Here is a 22,859-nt window from a genome sequence, read left to right as displayed (position 1 = left end):
CTATTGAGTTTGTGCTTGAAATGTACTGTAATTCTGCAAACTGTTAATAAATATTTCAATCAATCAAGGACCCCACATTGACACTAATCAGCCCGTGGACCCCCCATTTGAAAAGATATGCCTTCAGGGACCCTCATAAGAGATAGCAGTGATTCTCTACCCGTTTCATTTCAAGGACCCCCAGTTTCAATCAAATGCATTAGTCCACGGACCCCCATTTAATCTATATGGCAACCATACTGTAGTATTTATTCCGTATCAACTTTATAGGGTCGGTGTGATTTGATTGGCTGAGGATGTGATGTATGATGATATATGACGATAAGAGCGACCCTCACTTCACACAAGTGTGATTTTATTGCGATCGTAGGTTACATTTAGTACTGAAAACCTGCATTTCCCGTCCGTCCGTCCGTCCGTCCGTCCGTCCGTCCGTCCGTCACGCACGCCTCCATATATGGTCACGTCTCGTGACATCACGAGACCCTCTAACCATACATGGAGAAGACTGGATAATCACCTAATGCAAATATGGAGCCGGCCAGCAACTCTACATCTGACCTCAAATCTCAAACATCTCCATATATGGAGCTGACCTGTTCTGACATTCCATATGTTAATCCTTCCCCACCCATCATTGCTGTTCTGACATTCCATATGTTGATCTGACCTCATCAAACCCTGTACAATCAAGACACGTTCCATATATGGCCAGTACAGAATTCATTCCATGAAATGAAATGAAATGATTACTATATTTACCCAGGGTATCTGGGCTAAGCTCAAGAACTTGTTTCCAGCCAGGCCCTGCTCATAGAACACATTTCATCGTAGTGGTTCAATGCCTTGCTCAAGGGCACTTCAGCGGTGGTAATTTTAACGTGTCGGACCGCTGATTCGAACTGGCGACCTTCCGGTATCAAGACCGCGCCGCTATCCGTTCGGCCACCGCTGCCACCATGTGTAGATCTCCATATATGGAGCTGACCTGTTCTGACATTCCATATGTTGATCTGACCTCAGTCATCCAACCCTGTACACTCAAGACACGCTCCATATATGGCGCGTGTCATGGTGAAGACTGGATCATCACCTCAGATCACCTCATCTGCATATTGATTGATTGATTGATTGAAGAATTTATTAACAGTTTGCAGAATTACAGTACATTTCAAGCACAAACTCATTACAAAGGCTGTTAACTGTGAGTGGACGACCCAATTAAGCATTACACTTGTTTCCAATAGGGTCCACCATGTTCAAATCATCAAAACATTTAGAGACGTACAAATAGACACTTCTATAGACAGAACAGGAATTCATCATAAAGGAGGTAAAAAGGGAAAAGAAATATATACAGTGAGGGAAAAAGGGGGAGGGCGGTGGGGGGGGATTCAGATTTTACGGGGGCCAGTTTCGAATTGTAGCCGTCCGTAGGTGCCCTTTGAGAGCGGTTTTGAAGGAGTCAAGGGATTTGCATGTCTTAATGACTGTTGGTAGGGCGTTCCACATTTTGGTGGCATAGGAGCGAAAATAATTTAGTCCCTTGTTTGTGCCGAATCTGGGTTGTACATGGTTCGTTGCACTCCCTCTGGTGTTGTGGGTGTGGACTTCGTTAACATTAAGGAAGTATCTAGACAGGTACATGGGTATCTTGGTGGTGTATCGAATCTTGTGGACCAGACCCATTGCAAGATGCTGTACTCTGTCGTCGACCCTAAGCCATGCCAGCCTGTCGAAGTGGGCAGGGGTGAGGTGGGTTCGGGGGGCTAGGTCAAGTAGGAGCCTGACCAGTTCGTTTTGGGAAGTCTGGAGCCTGGTTTTAAGGGCCTTTGAGGTGCTGTGGTACCAGGAGGTGCATGCATAGTCAAAGAAACCCTGTACAAGGGCTCCTGTTAAGGTCTTCAAGGTGTTTTTGTTGACCAGTGAGGAGATCCTGTAAAGGAATCTTGTTCTATGGTTTACCTAAATACCTATATATGGAGCCGGACAGCAAATATACATCTGACCTCACGGACACCAGATTAATAGACGTCTGCTTCTTAACTGTGCCGTATTAAGAATCTCTGTTGTTTCAGCGTGGCTTCTCGCCCTCAGGGTGTCTTACTGGTTAGGTTGAGAAGCAATATGGGCCAGTCGTAGCAGAGTGACATTAGGGAACGTCAATGAATGAGCCAAACTACAGGTATGGTGGTGTTCCAGGGGGTCCCCAGAAAACTACAGGTTTGGTGGTGTTCCAGGGGGTCCCCAGAAAACTACAGGTTTGGTGGTGTTCCAGGGGGTCCCCAGAAAACTACAGGTTTGGTGGTGTTCCAGGGGGTCCCCAGAAAACTACAGGTTTGGTGGTGTTCCAGGGGGTCCCCAGAAAACTACAGGTTTGGTGGTGTTCCAGGGGGTCCCCAGAAAACTACAGGTTTGGTGGGGTTCCAGGGGGTCCCCAGAAAACTACAGGTTTGGTGGGGTTCCAGGGGGTCCCCAGAAAACTGCAGGTTTGGTGGGGTTCCAGGGGGTCCCCAGAAAACTGCAGGTTTGGTGGGGTTCCAGGGGGTCCCCAGAAAACTGCAGGTTTGGTGGGGTTCCAGGGGGTCCCCAGAAAACTACAGGTTTGGTGGGGTTCCAGGGGGTCCCCAGAAAACTGCAGGTTTGGTGGGGTTCCAGGGGGTCCCCAGAAAACTGCAGGTTTGGTGGGGTTCCAGGGGGTCCCCAGAAAACTACAGGTTTGGCGGGGTTCCAGGGGGTCCCCAGAAAACTACAGGTTTGGTGGGGTTCCAGGGGGTCCCCAGAAAACTGCAGGTTTGGTGGGGTTCCAGGGGGTCCCCAGAAAACTACGGGTTTGGTGGGGTTCCAGGGGGTCCCCAGAAAACTACAGGTTTGGTGGTGTTCCAGGGGGTCCCCAGAAAACTACAGGTTTGGTGGTGTTCCAGGGGGTCCCCAGAAAACTACAGGTATGGTGGTGTTCCAGGGGGTCCCCAGAAAACTACAGGTTTGGTGGTGTTCCAGGGGGTCCCCAGAAAACTACAGGTTTGGTGGGGTTCCAGGGGGTCCCCAGAAAACTACAGGTTTGGTGGGGTTCCAGGGGGTCCCCAGAAAACTACAGGTTTGGTGGTGTTCCAGGGGGTCCCCAGAAAACTACAGGTTTGGTGGGGTTCCAGGGGGTCCCCAGAAAACTACAGGTTTGGTGGTGTTCCAGGGGGTCCCCAGAAAACTACAGGTTTGGTGGGGTTCCAGGGAGTCCCCAGAAAACTACAGGTTTGGTGGTGTTCCAGGGGGTCCCCAGAAAACTACAGGTTTGGTGGTGTTCCAGGGGGTCCCCAGAAAACTACAGGTATGGTGGTGTTCCAGGGGGTCCCCAGAAAACTACAGGTTTGGTGGTGTTCCAGGGGGTCCCCAGAAAACTACAGGTTTGGTGGGGTTCCAGGGGGTCCCCAGAAAACTACAGGTTTGGTGGGGTTCCAGGGGGTCCCCAGAAAACTACAGGTTTGGTGGTGTTCCAGGGGGTCCCCAGAAAACTACAGGTTTGGTGGGGTTCCAGGGAGTCCCCAGAAAACTACAGGTTTGGTGGGGTTCCAGGGGGTCCCCAGAAAACTACAGGTTTGGTGGGGTTCCAGGGGGTCCCCAGAAAACTACAGGTTTGGTGGTGTTCCAGGGGGTCCCCAGAAAACTACAGGTTTGGTGGGGTTCCAGGGGGTCCCCAGAAAACTACAGGTTTGGTGGTGTTCCAGGGGGTCCCCAGAAAACTACAGGTTTGGTGGTGTTCCAGGGGGTCCCCAGAAAACTAAAGGTTTGGTGGGGTTCCAGGGGGTCCCCAGAAAACTACAGGTTTGGTGGGGTTCCAGGGGGTCCCCAGAAAACTGCAGGTTTGGTGGGGTTCCAGGGGGTCCCCAGAAAACTGCAGGTTTGGTGGGGTTCCAGGGGGTCCCCAGAAAACTGCAGGTTTGGTGGGGTTCCAGGGGGTCCCCAGAAAACTACAGGTTTGGTGGGGTTCCAGGGGGTCCCCAGAAAACTGCAGGTTTGGTGGGGTTCCAGGGGGTCCCCAGAAAACTGCAGGTTTGGTGGGGTTCCAGGGGGTCCCCAGAAAACTACAGGTTTGGCGGGGTTCCAGGGGGTCCCCAGAAAACTACAGGTTTGGTGGGGTTCCAGGGGGTCCCCAGAAAACTGCAGGTTTGGTGGGGTTCCAGGGGGTCCCCAGAAAACTACGGGTTTGGTGGGGTTCCAGGGGGTCCCCAGAAAACTACAGGTTTGGTGGTGTTCCAGGGGGTCCCCAGAAAACTACAGGTTTGGTGGTGTTCCAGGGGGTCCCCAGAAAACTACAGGTATGGTGGTGTTCCAGGGGGTCCCCAGAAAACTACAGGTTTGGTGGTGTTCCAGGGGGTCCCCAGAAAACTACAGGTTTGGTGGTGTTCCAGGGGGTCCCCAGAAAACTACGGGTTTGGTGGGGTTCCAGGGGGTCCCCAGAAAACTACAGGTTTGGTGGGGTTCCAGGGGGTCCCCAGAAAACTACAGGTTTGGTGGGGTTCCAGGGGGTCCCCAGAAAACTACAGGTTTGGTGGGGTTCCAGGGGGTCCCCAGAAAACTACAGGTTTGGTGGTGTTCCAGGGGGTCCCCAGAAAACTACAGGTTTGGTGGTGTTCCAGGGGGTCCCCAGAAAACTACAGGTTTGGTGGGGTTCCAGGGGGTCCCCAGAAAACTGCAGGTTTGGTGGGGTTCCAGGGGGTCCCCAGAAAACTACGGGTTTGGCGGGGTTCCCCAGAAAACTACGGGTTTGGTGGGGTTCCAGGGGGTCCCCAGAAAACTACAGGTTTGGTGGTGTTCCAGGGGGTCCCCAGAAAACTACAGGTTTGGTGGTGTTCCAGGGGGTCCCCAGAAAACTACAGGTTTGGTGGGGTTCCAGGGGGTCCCCAGAAAACTACAGGTTTGGTGGTGTTCCAGGGGGTCCCCAGAAAACTACAGGTTTGGTGGTGTTCCAGGGGGTCCCCAGAAAACTACAGGTTTGGTGGGGTTCCAGGGGGTCCCCAGAAAACTGCAGGTTTGGTGGGGTTCCAGGGGGTCCCCAGAAAACTACAGGTTTGGTGGGGTTCCAGGGGGTCCCCAGAAAACTGCAGGTTTGGTGGGGTTCCAGGGGGTCCCCAGAAAACTACAGGTTTGGCGGGGTTCCAGGGGGTCCCCAGAAAACTACAGGTTTGGTGGGGTTCCAGGGGGTCCCCAGAAAACTGCAGGTTTGGTGGGGTTCCAGGGGGTCCCCAGAAAACTACAGGTTTGGTGGTGTTCCAGGGGGTCCCCAGAAAACTACAGGTTTGGTGGTGTTCCAGGGGGTCCCCAGAAAACTGCAGGTTTGGTGGGGTTCCAGGGGGTCCCCAGAAAACTACGGGTTTGGTGGGGTTCCAGGGGGTCCCCAGAAAACTACGGGTTTGGCGGGGTTCCAGGGGGTCCCGAGAAAACTACAGGTTTGGTGGGGTTCCAGGGGGTCCCCAGAAAACTACAGGTTTGGTGGTGTTCCAGGGGGTCCCCAGAAAACTACAGGTTTGGTGGTGTTCCAGGGGGTCCCCAGAAAACTACAGGTTTGGTGGTGTTCCAGGGGGTCCCCAGAAAACTACAGGTTTGGTGGGGTTCCAGGAGGTCCCCAGAAAACTACAGGTTTGGTGGGGTTCCAGGGGGTCCCCAGAAAACTACAGGTTTGGTGGGGTTCCAGGGGGTCCCCAGAAAACTACAGGTTTGGTGGGGTTCCAGGGGGTCCCCAGAAAACTGCAGGTTTGGTGGGGTTCCAGGGGGTCCCCAGAAAACTACAGGTTTGGTGGGGTTCCAGGGGGTCCCCAGAAAACTGCAGGTTTGGTGGGGTTCCAGGGGGTCCCCAGATAACTGCAGGTTTGGTGGGGTTCCAGGGGTCCCCAGAAAAATACAGGTTTGGCGGGGTTCCAGGGGGTCCCCAGAAAACTACAGGTTTGGTGGGGTTCCAGGGGGTCCCCAGAAAACTGCAGGTTTGGTGGGGTTCCAGGGGGTCCCCAGAAAACTACGGGTTTGGTGGGGTTCCAGGGGGTCCCCAGAAAACTACAGGTTTGGTGGGGTTCCAGGGGGTCCCCAGAAAACTACAGGTTTGGTGGGGTTCCAGGGGGTCCCCAGAAAACTACAGGTTTGGCGGGGTTCCAGGGGGTCCCCAGAAAACTACAGGTTTGGTGGGGTTCCAGGGGGTCCCCAGAAAACTACAGGTTTGGTGGTGTTCCAGGGGGTCCCCAGAAAACTACAGGTTTGGTGGGGTTCCAGGGGGTCCCCAGAAAACTACAGGTTTGGTGGGGTTCCAGGGGGTCCCCAGAAAACTGCAGGTTTGGTGGGGTTCCAGGGGGTCCCCAGAAAACTAGGGGTTTGGCGGGGTTCCAGGGGGTCCCCAGAAAACTACAGGTTTGGTGGGGTTCCAGGGGGTCCCCAGAAAACTACAGGTTTGGTGGGGTTCCAGGGGGTCCCCAGAAAACTACAGGTTTGGTGGTGTTCCAGGGGGTCCCCAGAAAACTACAGGTTTGGTGGGGTTCCAGGGGGTCCCCAGAAAACTACAGGTTTGGTGGGGTTCCAGGGGGTCCCCAGAAAACTGCAGGTTTGGTGGGGTTCCAGGCGGTCCCCAGAAAACTACAGGTTTGGTGGGGTTCCAGGGGGTCCCCAGAAAACTGCAGGTTTGGTGGGGTTCCAGGGGGTCCCCAGAAAACTGCAGGTTTGGTGGGGTTCCAGGGGGTCCCCAGAAAACTACAGGTTTGGCGGGGTTCCAGGGGGTCCCCAGAAAACTACAGGTTTGGTGGGGTTCCAGGGGGTCCCCAGAAAACTGCAGGTTTGGTGGGGTTCCAGGGGGTCCCCAGAAAACTACAGGTTTGGCGGGGTTCCAGGGGGTCCCCAGAAAACTACAGGTTTGGTGGGGTTCCAGGGGGTCCCCAGAAAACTACAGGTTTGGTGGGGTTCCAGGGGGTCCCCAGAAACCTAGCTGTGAGGCGACAGCGCTGCCGAGCCCCCAGGCCAGGTCCCATCGGCTTCTCCCGATTGGCCAGCCCTTCGGCGGCCAATAAAGTGTCACGTGACATTCATGCCGCAACGTTCCAATATAAGCGGTATAGCGCAGCAGCAGCACTTCCATTCTCATCGATGAGACGCTATGCTCAGACCCGTGAGCGAGCTCCTCTTCTTGGCTGTGTATAGATTAGAATGCTGTCGTGCTGGACGGTGCGTCTGAACGGAGGTCCGCAGAAGGACTACGACCACGCCGCTGTAGCGGTGGGTCACGTGGTGTACTCGTTCGGGAACTGCGACGGGGAGCTCCACGTGGCCGTGCACGTCTTCAACACTGTGTCTCTGCGCTGGACCAAGTTGCGTCCGCCGACCGGGCGAGGAGGCTCTCGCGCATCGAGGGCACGTCACCGAGGGAGCGTCGGCCGCCGACCCCTCGACGACGTGCCCTCGAGGCGCGAGAGCCACACGGCCGCGCTGATCGACGACGTCGTCTACGTCTGGGGGGGACGCAACTTCAACACGGGGGAGTACTGCAGGACGCTGTATGCGTTCGACGCGGACGCCCGTGCCTGGCTCCAGAGGCCCGAGGTATCGGGGAGCGTGCCGGAGGCGAGGGCCGGCCACTCGGCCTGCGTCTACCGGAGGTTCATGTACGTCTTCGGGGGATACGTCGACGAGAGGAACGGATGCTCCGACCGTATCCACAGGCTGGACACGGCCGCGATGGTCTGGGTTCTGATCGGGGGCGCTTCACCGGTGCCGCCCGCTTCGCAGTGTCACTCGGCCACCGTCATCGGGACCAGGATGTTCGTGTTCGGGGGCCAGGGGGACCGGGACGAGGACCACCACGACCGCGTCAGAGTCTTTGACACGGAGACCAACCTCTGGCTGAGCACGCCGCCGCCTTCTTCTTCCTCTCCCGCGCAGACGATTGGTCCAGAGAGACGCGCCTGCCACACGGCCTTCGCTTACAACGGAGAGCTGTACGTAGTCGGCGGCGACAACCTGAAGCGCATATTCGACGATCTGTGGAGGTTCGCCCCGGAGACCTCCTCCTGGAAGAGAGTGGAGCCGCCCAGGGGAAGCGTACTGCCGTGTTTGCGGGAGACCGGCGTATGCTGTTGCCTGGTGGGAGATCGCGTCGTCCTCTTCGGAGGGTACAGGACGAACATCCGGGTGGAGGCCGAGGATCCGGGACGCGAAGGTGACGCTGAGACGTCCTACCTGTCCATCTTAGACCTAAGTCCTAGCCTGAAGACGCTGTGCAAGCTGACGGTCATTCAGTGCGACCTGGAGCAGTCTGGACTCCCACGGGACCTCAGGTGGGAACTGGCAGCCATGGTGACTACATAAATAAATACATACAACACGTGACAACAGCAGAGAACAAGTTCCAACGGAACAGAACAGAGGCGAATGGGGAGCTTGCCGTCCTTGAATATGCCTGCAAAGGTGGAGACTTTTGCGGGGGGTTTTTTTTACTCATTTTATTTAATCATATTTGTTACTGAACTGAACACGCATGCACACACCATACGCACACAGACACATGCACGCACACACGCACGCATGCACGCACGCACGCACGCAGTCGAACATTACCCTCTGATGGTTGTGCAAGGTAACAACAGGATCTAAACCAAAGGTTCCACATTATTCAGTTCTTTATAGTTTTGTACGGTATTTATTATTTCCAAGAAATCCATTTGATTCAGTTCAATTTAATTTCAGTTAATCTTTCAACTTCACATTGAATGTGTGTGTGTGTGTGTGTGTGTGTGTGTGTGTTTGTTCATTTAAGTTTCACTTTGTGGGGCCATGTTTATGTCTCCTTATTAGCTCTTGTGTGCGTCCCAATTTTTAAGAAAAAGAATATGACGAATTGAATCATTTGTTCGGACATGCCCCCGGCAAGATTTACAATGAGTCTAACATGGTTAACATGGAGTTTTCAAGTTGAATATATAGGCTTGTGTTGAAGGTGTGTCTGATACACAACTGCTTATACTGTATATCAAATATCTAAATATTGAATCAAGCATATTAGAAACTGTCTGGGGTGCATGGGGGGGGGGTCCTCCAAATGATTGTGGGGGGTCCCCAGATGATTAGCTTATTAACCCATTTTGGGCGGGAACCCCTCTTGGTGTTTATAGCATTATGTCATACTTTAGCTATTGAAAAATAGCAGATCTACAAGCTCATTGCGTATGTCTGCTATTTTTGAAAAATCGTGAAAATGTGCCTGAAATCTTTGTGTATATTCTTTCAGAGTTTCAGTTTTTAACTCAAATCTTTGCTTCTGGGGAGGGGTCCCTGGAACAACTTATTTTCAGATGGGGGTCGGGCGGCATATCATTTTTGGGGTCCTTGACATGAAATATTGAAGAACCACAAACATGAGTTTTTTTCAGAAAAAAATACATTTTAAAAAGACTTTTCTTTTTACGTCATGGGTTAAACTAATCAATGTTTTCTCACTCAACAGTAAAGGAACCAACAAAGTGCACACAGACCAGGGTAAGTTAAGGAATAAGATCAGGTTTAGACATAGTTTTACTGAGGTTGAGTTTAGGAATAAGGTTAGGTTTAGGAATAGTTTTACCGAGGTTAAGTTTAGGAATAAGGTTAGGTTTAGGAATAGTTTTACTGAGGTTAAGTTTAGGAATAAGGTTAGGTTTAGACAGTTTTACTGAGAATAATAACTCTTAGGATTTAGAACAGTGGTTACATTAAAAATAGCCGATATACAAGCTCACAGTGCGTCATTTCGTGACTCGCTGCAAAGCTTGTACATCTGCTATTTTTGCGATTGAACATTTATGTTTCACAAAACATTTTCAGGTGTGGGGGGTCCCCAGGGGGGGGGGGGGGGGGGCCTTGGCACGGAAATGTTTCAGATTTTAGAAGGCATGTGTAGAATAGGCCTCAGGTCTTAACCCAGTTTGGGCGGGAACCCCTTTTGGTGTTTTAAACATTGTTATAATTTAGCTATTGGAAAATAGCAGATCTACAAGCTCATAGAGCTTGTAGATCTGCTATTTTTGAAAAATCGTGAAAATGTGGCGCAAATCTTTGAATATATATTCTTTCAGAGCGAATGTTTGTAACTCAAATCTTTGCTTCTGGGTGGGGTCTACATATTTTTAGATGGGGGGGTCGGCGGCCAATTACATATAATTCTGGGGGTCTTTGACATCAAATAGTTTGAGAACCACTGACATAGAAACATAGGTTTTTCAGAAAACTGTCAGGATTTAGAAGACATTTTTTAAGAATCGTCCTCAGTCCAAAATGGGTTAATTAATCAACACCAGATCAATATATTCAACAGGATTTTATTGATATTCACTTACAGTATATACAGTAATATAGAGAAATGAACGGGGTGGGTTTGGGGACATACAGAACCGCCACAGGCAACAACACTCGCGCACGCACAAACTGGGGTACTGGGTACCCAGTTCAAATGTGATCATTAATTGTGTGGTTTCTCAATGTGAACGAGTTGAGTATTAGTGTACAGAAGTGGTTCAGGGACCCCCAGGGGTCCTTGACGGAGTTCCAGGGGGTCCCCACCTAAATATACTTAACCCATTCTGGACAAGCTCGTAGCGTGCCACCGAGTGGCGCGCTACGAGCTTGTAGATCTGCTATTTTTGAAAATGTGGTGCACATCTTTGATTATATATTCTTTATTCTTTTATTTCTTTCGACGTCAGGCCTAAATGGGTAAAGGAACCAAATGGACCTGATTTGATTATAACCTTTACGTATACATTTAAAAGTACAAAAGGTATTTTCAACGACTGCAAACAAAAACCAGATCTCTCTGGATACACATCCATCCCAAAGACTTTTTTTTTAACGAAGAATGTAAATTCTGTAAAATTGGGACGATGATAACTTCGAAGCCCCTCCTCCAAATATCTGGCTTTCGGAAACGGCCTCCCATTCATACAGAGATAGACATGCATACTGTACATCATTATGGAAACATGAACAAACGTTTGATTTGGACACTGGGTCCGTCTGGAGGACATCGCTAGGGCTTCACTCGCACCTTCGCATCTAGCATACAACATTGATGCATGCTAGATGTAAGCAAAAGGGTTTGTTTACATCTTGCCCCAATGCATTTCCAATGGAAGTCACATGGTTTGACACAACATTTGTGTTGTATGGCTTTCGGCTGTGTTTCGACTGCCCCCCCCCACCCCCTCATACAACACAAATGTTGTGTCAAACCATGTGACTCCCATTGGAAATGCATTGCGAGCTTGCATCAGTAAACAAGTCTCATGCATCAGCTATACAACAATCTCTTGTGCACGTGTGAGTCAGGCCTAAGTGTTTTCCAGAGTGACACAGACCTTGGCGGGCAACATCTTCAGAGACATGTTGTGACTGAGGATACTGACGCACGGGAACAGCCTCTCGCTGAACGCGTGGCGGAAGGTGTGCAGGTGCGTCTTGGCGTCCGGGTCGGAGAAAGACAGCGTCCCTCCGCTCCAGTCCAGCCCGACTCTGACCCTCCGGGGTTTACGCCGCGGCGCGAGAACGGTTTCGTCGTCGTCGCCGCCAGTGGACCTCGAGGAGTGGACCGCGTGGAATCCGGTAGAGCCCCTTTTCGTCAGCCAGGATTCGCCGCCCGCGTCGCCTTTCCTCCGGTAGGACTCCGCCAGGACCCCCAGCGACCAGCTGGCGTTGTCCCCGACCTCCACGTCCCAGCTGTGGACCCCCGAGCTGAAGCCCTCGGAGCCCAGGACCACGTCCGACCAGTCGAACCGCTCTCGGTTGTCGGGGAGCTGCTGCGTCTTCAGGACGTCCAGTCTCACGCCGGTGAGGTCGTCGGACAGGATGAACTCCGGGTAGGCCGTGTTGGGGTCCAGGGTGACGGGGGTGTAGGACACCATCTCCTTCATCTTGTCCCACACGCTGAACGCCAGGTTGCCCAGGTGTCGGGCCTCGTCGATCAGCGGTCCCGAGACCACCTGGGGTTCCGCGCAGGGCTGTCACCGTTACAAAAAACGTAAAGTTGATGAGACGATTTCACTGTCACACAAATTATTGCGATTAACCCATTTTGGGCGGGAACCCCTTCTGGTGTTAGTTATGTTATGCTTTAGCTATTGAAAAATAGCAGATCTACAAGCTCGTAGCGCGCCACTCGGTGGCGCGCTACGAGCTTGTAGGTCTGCTATTTTTGAAAAATCGAAGAACGACTGACATAGAAACATAGCTTTTTCAGAAAACTGTCAGGATGTAGAAGACATTTTTAGAATCTGATCTCAGGTCAAAATGTGTTAACAATTGAATTGTACTTCTTGCATTTAACATTGATAAAAGGGTCCCTGGCAAATATGACAGACAAATATGCCATAGTTAAAACATTATACTTGCCCTCTATAACTAAAATAAAAAAAAACACTTTAAATATTTAATTTCTTCATAATAGAGAATCTTTCACTCAATAGGAACTGCTCCTGTCGCACGTTGATGATGTCATATGTCTGTGTGGTCCAGCCCAGAGCCATATAATAGAAGAGTTGCGTTATTGAGGGGGCACAGAACAGCCCGGTCACGTGATCCCGGAAGCGCTCGGGCGAACAGCTGCGCTCTCATGGAGAGCCTGATTAGGGACCCCAGGCTGTCCCTAATCAGGCTCTCCGTCTTTTTAGCAAATCTAGAACTTCCTGTTTGAGAGCTAGCAAATTTAAGACATCCGGTTGCTTTCAGAATAAAAGCGTCGTAATTAAATAATTATTACATTACATTATTATTATTACATTACAGTTATGGTGAAGACACACATTATGTTTCTGTGTAAAAATAAGTAATTAAATAACGTAAAAAAGTTGTTAAATTTGCTAGCTCTCAAACAGGAAGTTCTAGATTTGCCAAAAAGACGGAGCCATGCAGTCTGTCAACATCCGGCGCACAAACTGTCCCTAATCGGCGTCCCCAGTAGCGCTAGATGCCGCCATTACGCAGGCCCCATGAAGTCAACGGAGTTTGCAGAACTCTGTCTTTTCTAAGGCTCTGGTCCAGCCCTATGGAATGTATGGAATGCGTGCTAATAAAAAAATATTTACATTTTTGCTTTGACACTCACATTATCCTTAGGAAGCATAAAGTTGCTTTTTAACAACTTGGTTTTCACAAAGGCAGATATGACAAATAACTTACATCTAAAACTTGAAATCACCGACACCGGCTTTAATAATTAAGTATTTTTTTAACATTTAATATTTTTTTTACAAGCTTACAACACGCCACGTGTTGTAAGCTTGTAGATCAACTATTTCTGCTATTTGGTAAATGTTTTGGAAAGGAAAAATAGCAGATCTACAAGCTTACAACACGTCACAAAGTGGTGTGTTGTAAGGTTGTAGATCTGCTATTTTTGAAAATGTATGGATATTTTTCAACATGGAAACTATTGACGGTTATAATAGTTAAAAGTATAAAAAATGATTGCGATCAGGCGATAATGTAGTAAATGGTGACAGGCCCATAGATACCTGCAGGGTGAGCTGGACCCGTTCCATCGTCGTCCTGTAGCTCTGCAGGAACGTGACGTGGTCCTCGGCCCTCAGCTGGTCCTCGACGGCGCGGATCGCGTCCGCGAGGGACGCCGTCTCCCTGTCCAGCTCCGCCACCCTCTCCGCCACCGTCCGACTCTTGGCCGCCTCCTCCCGCCTCAGGGCGGAGATCCTGGCCCACTCTTCGTCCTTCAGGAACCGGCGGAACGCCTCGAACTGCGCCTTGATCCGCGTCTCCGTGCTCTGCGCCTGGAGCAGGATGTGATCTCCCGTGCGGTCGCATTTCGCCTTCGCCCTGTCGAACACCTCCAGCTTCTCCCTCAGCGGCTTCAGCGATTCCCGCACCGTCTCCTTGAACCGGCCCGACGCCTCGTCCACGGGCGAGAACTTGTGCCCGGCGTGCCTGTCGGAATCCCGACACACGAGACACGCCAGCCGTTCGTCGTCCCGGCAGAAGAGGCGGAGCTTCTCCCCGTGCGCTTCGCAGAGGTCCAGCTCCTCCGAGCTCGCCGCCGCCACCGATGACGCCGCTGCCGCCGCCGCCGCCGCCACCTCGCTCTGGCGTTTCTCCTCCAGATACTTCTCGCACAGGTTCTTCAGCACCAGGTTGGTGGGCGGCGGGTGTTTCCCGGAGGACTTCTTGGTCCTCTTCTTGCACACGGGACACTCCTGCGCGGGTCTCTCCGTCCACCACTCCTGCAGGCAGCCTCTGCAGAAGCTGTGGCTGCAGGTCAGCACCACGGGGTCCTTGAAAAGGATTGACATATATATTTTTTTTTTAATTTGTCTTATTTTATTCATGTTTTCTAATTGCACCCCAAAAAAAATAATCACACCTCCCTCTCTCTCTCTCTCTCTCTCTCTCTCTCTCTCTGAAAGAATACAATATGATTTGCGCCACATTTTCACGATTTTTTTCAAAATAGCAGATCTACAAGCTGTTTCTACTTTAGCTATTTTTCAATAGCTAAAGTATAACATAATGCTAAACACCAACAGATGTTCCCGCCCAAAATGGGTTAAGAGTCTAAAAAATATCCCATACTGTATATGACAACGGTGATTTGCCAGCAGATGTCACTGCTGAGGCCTGTTTGCCTGTTTTCACTGCAGCTCAAAAAGCTTTAGAACACACAGAGAAAAACGCCAGACCGCAGAAAATCCACTGAATGTTCAAAGTTTACGCTTGTGTGGGTGTAATAATTGAGGTAATAAAACCTAAAAAAAAATAAAAAAAATAATGAAACTTAATGTCACGAAACCTTGAAGACGTCGCAGCACACGGCGCAGGTGAGCTCCTCTTCCAGGCGAGTGAAAGGAGACGCCATTTCCGTCTGCGGTCACACTCCGCGATCTCTCTGGAAGGCTGCCAACACCCGTGGTGGAAGAAAACAAAGACAATGGTGCATTTTATATAGAAATGGTAAATGGTGCATTTATATAACGCCTTTATCCAAGGTGCTTTACATAGATTGTGCATTACATTAACCCATTACACATTAACCCATTCACACACACATTCATACTCCGATGGCAGCGGAAACCATGCAAGGCACCAACCAGCACATCAGGAGCAATTTAAGGGGTTCAGTGTCTTGCTCAAGGACACTTCGACACTAAAGGCTCATTCATAGTCTGGATTTTTGGTGGTGAGGTGACCACCGCTCCGGTGGTGAGGTGACCACCGGAGCTGAAATAACATAATTGAGCGGTGGTGAGTAATCCAGACTATGTATAAGCCTTAAAGGACCACTTCACCACTTTTCAACTTCTCTTCCTATAATTGGTCCTCACTAATGTTCATGATAAAATACCACCATTTTTTCCTACTCAGTCTGTGTCTCATAGGAGGGCTTTGGGCAGTTCAGAAACCCGTCCACCAGTGACATCATCAATGGTGAATCCAAGCTAATAGAAACAGCAGGCTTTCTTTTCCCGAAAAGTTGCAATGCAAAAGTTGAAGCCATCGTTCTCACGATAACAAAAATCTAAATATATTTTAAAACAAATCTTGTTTAAAAAAATAATCTGCCTAATGATGATGTCACTGGTGGACGGGTGTCCGAACTGCCCAAAGCCCTCCTATGAGACACAGACTGAGTAGGAAAAAATGGTGGTGTTTTATCATTAACATTAGTGAGGACCAATTATATGAAGAGATGTTGAAAAGTGGTCCTTTAACTCTGGGGGAGCCTGGGTTCGAAATGGCAACCTTGCGGTTACCATATCCAGCCACTCTACCCCTGAGCCACTGCCGCCCCAATTAAAAGGAGAATTCCATGCTAGAAGGCTTTCTTAACTTTATTTGTAGTTGTTACGTCCTCACCAAAGAGGTCCAGGTGTTATTTTGTGCAAAAGTGCATTATTGGCGATTTCCCCTACCATAAGCCCTCAATGAATTGAATTGAATTGCATTGAATGGGGCTATGGGGTGTTGTGCTAATTCGCTTATTTCCATCACTCAAACATAATTTATTTTTGTATATATCCTCTCTTCATAATGTAAATAGTATCCCAACCGGCACACAACCGGCACCTCTTTGGTGGAGACGTAACTACAAATAACACCTGGACCTCTTTGGTGGGGACGTAACTACAAATAAAACCTGGACCTCTTTGGTGGGGGACGTAACAACTACAAATAACACCTGGCCCTCTTTGGTGGTGACGTAACAACTACAAATAACACCTGGACCTCTTTGGTGGAGACGTAACAACTACAAATAACACCTGGACCTCTTTGGTGGGGACGTAACAACTACAAATAACACCTGGCCCTCTTTGGTGGAGACGTAACAACTACAAATAACACCTGGACCTCTTTGGTGGAGACGTAACAACTACAAATAACACCTGGACCTCTTTGGTGGAGACGTAACAACTACAAATAACACCTGGCCCTCTTTGGTGGAGACGTAACAACTACAAATAACACCTGGACCTCTTTGGTGGGGACGTAACTACAAATAAAACCTGGACCTCTTTGGTGGGGACGTAACAACTACAAATAACACCTGGCCCTCTTTGGTGGAGACGTAACAACTACAAATAACACCTGGCCCTCTTTGGTGGGGACGTAACAACTACAAATAACACCTGGCCCTCTTTGGTGGGGACGTAACAACTACAAATAACACCTGGCCCTCTTTGGTGGTGACGTAACAACTACAAATAACACCTGGCCCTCTTTGGTGGTGACGTAACAACTACAAATAACACCTGGCCCTCTTTGGTGGGGACGTAACTACAAATAACACCTGGCCCTCTTTGGTGGTCAAACGGGCCAATGAAATAAACAGTAATATAGTGACATCACACTATCAGCCCCTCCCCTAACCCCTCCCCTTTTATCATACAACTACTGATAGTTTGGAACCAAATGGACCCTTATGGGTCTGTGACTCTGAGAGTGTACAAATGGAACCAAACAGACCCTAACGGGTACGTTTGGGTTCCATTTGTACACTCAGAGTTAAATTAACATTGATTTTACAATATATATTGGGGTCCCAGAGATAGAAATCAAATGCCATTAAATGGGGGGTCCGTAGACTAATGCATCAAACTGGGGGTCCTTGAAATTAAACGGGTTGAGAAACACTGCTAGAGCCGTAAAAACCTTCTCTTATGGGGGTCCCTGGCATATCTCTTCAAATGGGGGTCCGCAGGCTGATTAGTGTCAATTTGGGGGTCCTTGACCTGAAAAGGTTTGGGAACCACGGACCACTGGTCTAGCCATTCAACAACAACAAAAGTGGCTTCTAAATCCTAAAAGTTTTCAGAAAACCCTATGTTTCTATGACAATGGTGCTCAACCTTTTTTCATGTCAAGGACCCCCAGAATGATCTGAATTTGGCCGTGGACCCCCATCTGAAAATATGCTTTTATTCCAGGGACCCCCGCAGAAGCAAAGACTTGAGTTAAAAACGTTCGCTCTGAAAGAATATAATTATATTCAAAGATTTTGTGCCAGTTTCATGATTCTTTCAAAAATAGCAGATCCACAAGCTCTTAGCGCGGCACTAAGAGCTTGCAACAGATCTGCTAGATCTGTTGCAAAAAAATAGCAGACCTACAAGCTTGTAGATCTGCTATTTTTGAAAAATGGTGAAAATGTGCCTGAAATCTTTGAATATATGTTCTTTCAGAGCGAGTTTTTAACTCAAATCTTTGCTACTGAGGGGGTCCCTGGACCCTCTCTCTCTCCTTTGATGAATTGAACAAGGTGGACCCTCTTGTAAACAAGTGTAATGCTTAATTGGGTCGTCCACTCACAGTTAACAGTCTTTGTATTGAGTCTGTGCTTGAAATGTACTGTAATTCTGCAAACTGTTAATACATATTTCAATCAATCAATCAAGGTCTGTCCATCTTCCGATGAATTGAAAATGGAGGACCCTTATGTAAACAAGTCATTGTGTGCCCTGGGTCTGTAACTCTGAGAGTGTACAAATGGAACCAAATGGACTCTTATGGGTCTGTAACTCTGAGAGTGTACAAATGGAACCAAATGGACTCTTATGGGTATGTAACTCTGAGAGTGTACAAATTGAACCAAATGGACCCTTATGGGTCTGTAACTCTGAGAGTGTACAAATGGAACCAAATGGACTCTTATGGGTCTGTAACTCTGAGAGTGTACAAATGGAACCAAATGGACCCTTATGGGTCTGTAACTCTGAGAGTGTACAAATGGAACCAAATGGACCCTTATGGGTCTGTAACTCTGAGAGTGTACAAATGGAACCAAATGGACCCTTACGGGTCTGTAACTCTGAGAGTGTACAAATGGAACCAAATTGACCCTTATGGGTCTGTAACTCTGTGAAGGTTGATGATATCAGTAGCTCCTTTACCCCCCTCCCCCATAAAGAAGCACTCGACTCAACCAATGCTAACCATAACATACCATGCATGTCCTCCTTCTCTCCTCTATCCCCAGATGAGGTCCTGAAACTAGTCACATCCACTAGACCTACCACCTGTCCTCTCGACCCCGCCCCGTCTCCAATCTTCCAGACCATCGCACCTGACTTGCTCCCCTTCATCACTTCCATTATCAACACCTCAGTAACCTCAGGCTGCGTCCCATCTGCCTTCAAGTCAGCCAGGGTATCACCACTCCTCAAAAAACCAACTCTTGACCCCTCAGATGTCAAGAACTACAGACCGGTATCACTCCTTTCCTTTCTTTCCAAAACCCTTGAACGTGTTGTCTCTAACCAGCTTTCTCTCCATCTCTCAGAGAACAACCTGCTAGATCCCAACCAGTCAGGATTCAAGAAGGCACACTCCACGGAAACTGCACTCCTCGCAGTCACAGAAGCACTACATGCTGCCCAGGCTGCTTCCCACTCTGCAGTCCTGATTCTCCTAGACCTATCGGCGGCATTTGACACAGTGAACCACCAGCTGCTCCTAGGCACCCTAGCTGATCTAGGCATCGGCGGGACGGCGCTGAAGTGGTTCTCCTCCTACCTCTCTGACCGGACTTACCAGGTTTCTTGGAAAGGTTTGCTATCACCCCCCCGCACCCTCCAAACTGGGGTCCCACAGGGATCTGTACTTGGTCCCCTCCTCTTCTCACTGTACACTAAATCCCTTGGCACCATCATCTCTGCTCACAATATATCCTATCACTGCTATGCCGATGACACACAACTGTTTCTATCCTTCCCCCCCTCTGCCACCCAGGTAGAAGAGCGCATCACTGCATGCCTGGCTGACATCTCACAGTGGATGTCTTCCAACCACCTCAAGCTGAACCCAGACAAGACTGAGCTTCTGTTCTTCCCAGCTAAGTCCTGCCCTATGCGGGAGCTAACTATCTCCGTAGACAACGCCCTGGTAAAGTCTGTCCCGACAGCCAGGAACCTTGGTGTTGTCCTGGACAGTCAGCTCTCGTTCAAAACACACATCACAGCTGTCACTAGATCCTGTAGGTTTACACTCTACAACATACGACGAATTAGACCGTTCCTCACCCAGGAGTCAGCCCAGCTCCTAATCCAGACAACAGTCTTGTCAAAACTTGACTATTGCAACTCCCTCCTTACTGGCCTACCGGCATGTGCACTTAAGCCCCTCCAACTGATCCAAAATGCCGCAGCACGCTTGGTCTTCAACCAGCCAAAATTCTCACACGTCTCCCCCTTTCTCCGCTCGCTCCATTGGCTCCCGGTCGCTGCCCGCACAGAATACAAAACTCTGATGCTGGCATTCAAAGCAACCAAAGGCATGGCCCCCCCATATCTCACAAGTATGATCGTACCCTACAAACCCTCCCGCTCACTCAGATCAGCCAACGCAGGGAAGCTGGAGGTACCTTCACTAAAAACGCCGGGACAACGCTCCACACGTCCCAAACTCTTCTCCCTTCTGGCTCCAAAACTATGGAATGCACTTCCCATTGCAGTCAGAACTGCAGCCTCACTCCCAATCTTCCGCCGTAGTCTGAAAACCCACCTCTTCAGACTCCACCATGGCACGTAGCACTTGCCCTAGCCTAGCCCCTTAGATAGCACATTATGTAGACTTAGATAGTATTTTAAACAGACTTATAGCTTGTTATGTAGACAGCTCTAGAATTGCACTTTATGTAGTCATAGCACTTTATAGTACACATGTATAATATATTATATAGTATAGTATGTATAGTTTACATAGATACTCCACTGTTACGTTCTTAGTTTACGCATGATTCATGATAACTACTTTTTATACATGTGATGTATGCCATGCTTTTTGTTTTTGCTTAATGTAAGTCGCTCTGGATTAAGAGCGTCTGCTAAATGCCTAAATTGTAAATTGTAAATTGTGTACAAATGGAACCAAATGGACCCTTATGGGTCTGTAACTCTGAGAGTGTACAAATGGAACCAAATGGACCTGTAACTCTGAGAGTGTACAAATGGAACCAAACGGACCCTTATGGGTCTGTAACTCTGAGAGTGTACAAATGGAACCAAATGGACCCCTGAGTTAAATTAAGTGTGATTATTACATGTGTTTGGTGTCCCAGAGATAGAATTGATTGATGGAAATATTTATTAACAGTTTGCAGAATTACAGTACATTTCAAGCACAAACTCAATACAAAGACTGTTAACTGTGAGTGGACGACCCAATAAAGCACTACACTTGTTTACAAGAGGGTCCACCTTGTTCAATTCATCAAAACATTTAGAGACGTACAAATAGACACTTCTATATATAGTCAAAGAACAGAACAGGAATTCATCATAAAGGAGGTAAAAAAGGGGAGAGAAACATATACAGAAATGCCCGATAGAATGATAGAAATGCCCTTAAACTAGCAAACCGGGGGGCCCTAGAGGCTAGAGCCGTACAAACATCTTCTCTCATGGGGGTCCTCGGCATTTTCAAATGGGGGGTCCGCGGGCTATAAATGAGCGTCATTTTGGGGGTTCCTTCACATGAAAAAGTTTGGGAACCACTGCTCTATAGTAGCAGTTGTTGTTGTTGTTGTTGTTGTTGTTGTTGCTGTAGTACGTTTAGTATCAATGTAATAAACAGTATAGTTTCTTACCTTAACCAACAGTAGGCTGTAGCTGTAGTAAGTTCAGTAATAAACAGTATAGTTTCTTACCTTAACCAACAGTAGGCTGTAGCTGTAGTAAGTTCAGTAATAAACAGTATAGTTTCTTACCTTAACCAACAGTAGGCTGTAGCTGTAGTAAGTTCAGTAATAAACAGTATAGTTTCTTACCTTAACCAACAGTAGGCTGTAGCTGTCGTAGAAGTGGTGAAAATTAAGACAGCAGTATTTTAACACTAAACACTAAACGGTTGTTTTATTAAAGTTGTGCGTGTCTTTCTCTCTGCGTGTGTGTGTGTGTACTAATAAACACGGCTTCGAAATGAACCACATGAGCTGCACGACGACACGCCATTGGTCGCTCCGTTGTTGGCAACAAGACGCCTGCTGATTGGCCATTATCGTCACACCCCCGCAGAGTACGAGAGAAAGCCATTGGTCCGATTGGCGATAAAAAAAAGGGCTCTGCCGCAAGTTGAACGCACGCCACCGTATGGCATGACACTACCCTCTGGTGGTTGTACAAGGTAACGACAGCATTGAAACCAAAGGTTTTGAATTTGTTTATTTGTATTTTGTCATTTATCTTTTTATGTTGCTTCAGTTCAGTTTAACTTTCAACAGTATAGTAACAGTTTAACTTGGTGAACTCTGGGTGAAATTGAAAACGAGGTTCACTTTGTTTTATTGCCCTAAATATGATGACATACGAAGTATAAACGTATTTGTTAAGATAATATGACTTCTATGGGGATTTCGTTGAGTTAGATTGGATGATTATTATGAAAAAACATTGAGATGTGTTTTGTTAAAGGAGACCCATTCTGAACGGGAACCCCTTTTGGTGTTTCAAGCATTATGTTATACTTTAGCTATAGCAGATCTACAAGCAGATCTACAAGCAGATCAACAAGCTCATGGCGCGCTACGAGCTTGTAGGTCTGCTATTTTTGAACAATCGTGAAAATGTGGAGCAAATTTCGAGTAGGCCGATATTCAGAGCGAACTTTTTAACTCAAATCTTTGCTTCTGGGGGGGGGGGGGTCGGGGTCCTGGAACAACATGTTTTCTGGGGGGGGGGGGGGGGGGGGTCCTGGAACAACATATTTTCTGGGGGAGGGGGGTCCTGGAACAAATTTTTTTCTGGGGGGGGGGGGGGTCCTGGAACAACATTTTTTCTGGGGGGGGGGGGGTCCTGGAACAACATATTTTCAGATGGGGGTCGGAGGCCAAATACAGATAATTCTGGGGCTCCTTGACATGAAAAAGTTTGAGAACCACTGATATGGAAACAGGTTTTTCAGAAAACTGACAGGATTTAGAAGACATTTGTAGAATCGTTCCCAGGTCTAAATGGGTTTATTTAGAAGACATTTGTAGAATCGTTCCCAGGTCTAAATGGGTTTATTTAGAAGACATTTGTAGAATCGTTCCCAGGTCTAAATGGGTTTATTTAGAAGACATTTGTAGAATCGTTCCCAGGTCTAAATGGGTTTATTTAGAAGACATTTGTAGAATCGTTCCCAGGTCTAAATGGGTTAATTAGAAGACATTTGTAGAATCGTTCCCAGGTCTAAATGGGTTAATTAGAAGACATTTGTAGAATCGTTCCCAGGTCTAAATGGGTTAATTTAGAAGACATTTGTAGAATCGTTCCCAGGTCTAAATGGGTTAATTAGAAGACATTTGTAGAATCGTTCCCAGGTCTGAATGGGTTAATTAGAAGACATTTGTAGAATCGTTCCCAGGTCTAAATGGGTTAATTTAGAAG

At 48.5% G+C, this 22,859-nt stretch overlaps 2 protein-coding genes across 3 annotated transcripts; one reads left to right on the top strand and one right to left on the bottom strand.

Annotated features, from left to right (window-relative positions):
* Nucleotides 1-7,179: 7,179 nt before the first annotated feature.
* Nucleotides 7,180-8,862, top strand: LOC306940544 (kelch domain-containing protein 3-like; the record flags this gene model as incomplete). Its single annotated transcript, XM_079525641.1, has 2 exons — nucleotides 7,180-8,282; nucleotides 8,850-8,862. 2 exons carry the CDS (start codon nucleotides 7,180-7,182, stop codon nucleotides 8,860-8,862), a joined length of 1,116 nt encoding a protein of 371 aa, XP_079381767.1.
* Nucleotides 8,863-10,310: 1,448 nt separating this feature from the next.
* LOC306940695 (zinc-binding protein A33-like) lies at nucleotides 10,311-21,407 on the bottom strand. Of its 2 annotated transcripts, none has more exons than XM_079525821.1 (4): nucleotides 21,260-21,407; nucleotides 14,792-14,895; nucleotides 13,509-14,276; nucleotides 10,311-11,996 (listed from the first exon to the last, which is right to left on the bottom strand). In XM_079525821.1, the coding sequence occupies exons 2-4, from the start codon at nucleotides 14,855-14,857 to the stop codon at nucleotides 11,331-11,333; spliced, it is 1,500 nt and encodes a 499-aa protein (XP_079381947.1). In that variant the 5' UTR covers nucleotides 14,858-14,895; nucleotides 21,260-21,407; the 3' UTR covers nucleotides 10,311-11,330. The 2 variants fall into 2 exon arrangements, with proteins under 2 accessions (XP_079381947.1, XP_079381948.1); XM_079525822.1 differs by lacking the exon at nucleotides 21,260-21,407 and adding an exon at nucleotides 21,080-21,105.
* Between the last annotated feature and the right edge of the window lie 1,452 nt (nucleotides 21,408-22,859).

The sequence above is a fragment of the Electrona antarctica genome (assembly GCF_951216825.1).
Source record: "Electrona antarctica genome assembly, chromosome: 17".
Classification (NCBI taxonomy): Eukaryota; Metazoa; Chordata; class Actinopteri; order Myctophiformes; family Myctophidae; genus Electrona; species Electrona antarctica.
Note: the sequence above shows the minus strand (reverse complement) of the source record. Positions and strands in the feature narration are given on the sequence as shown.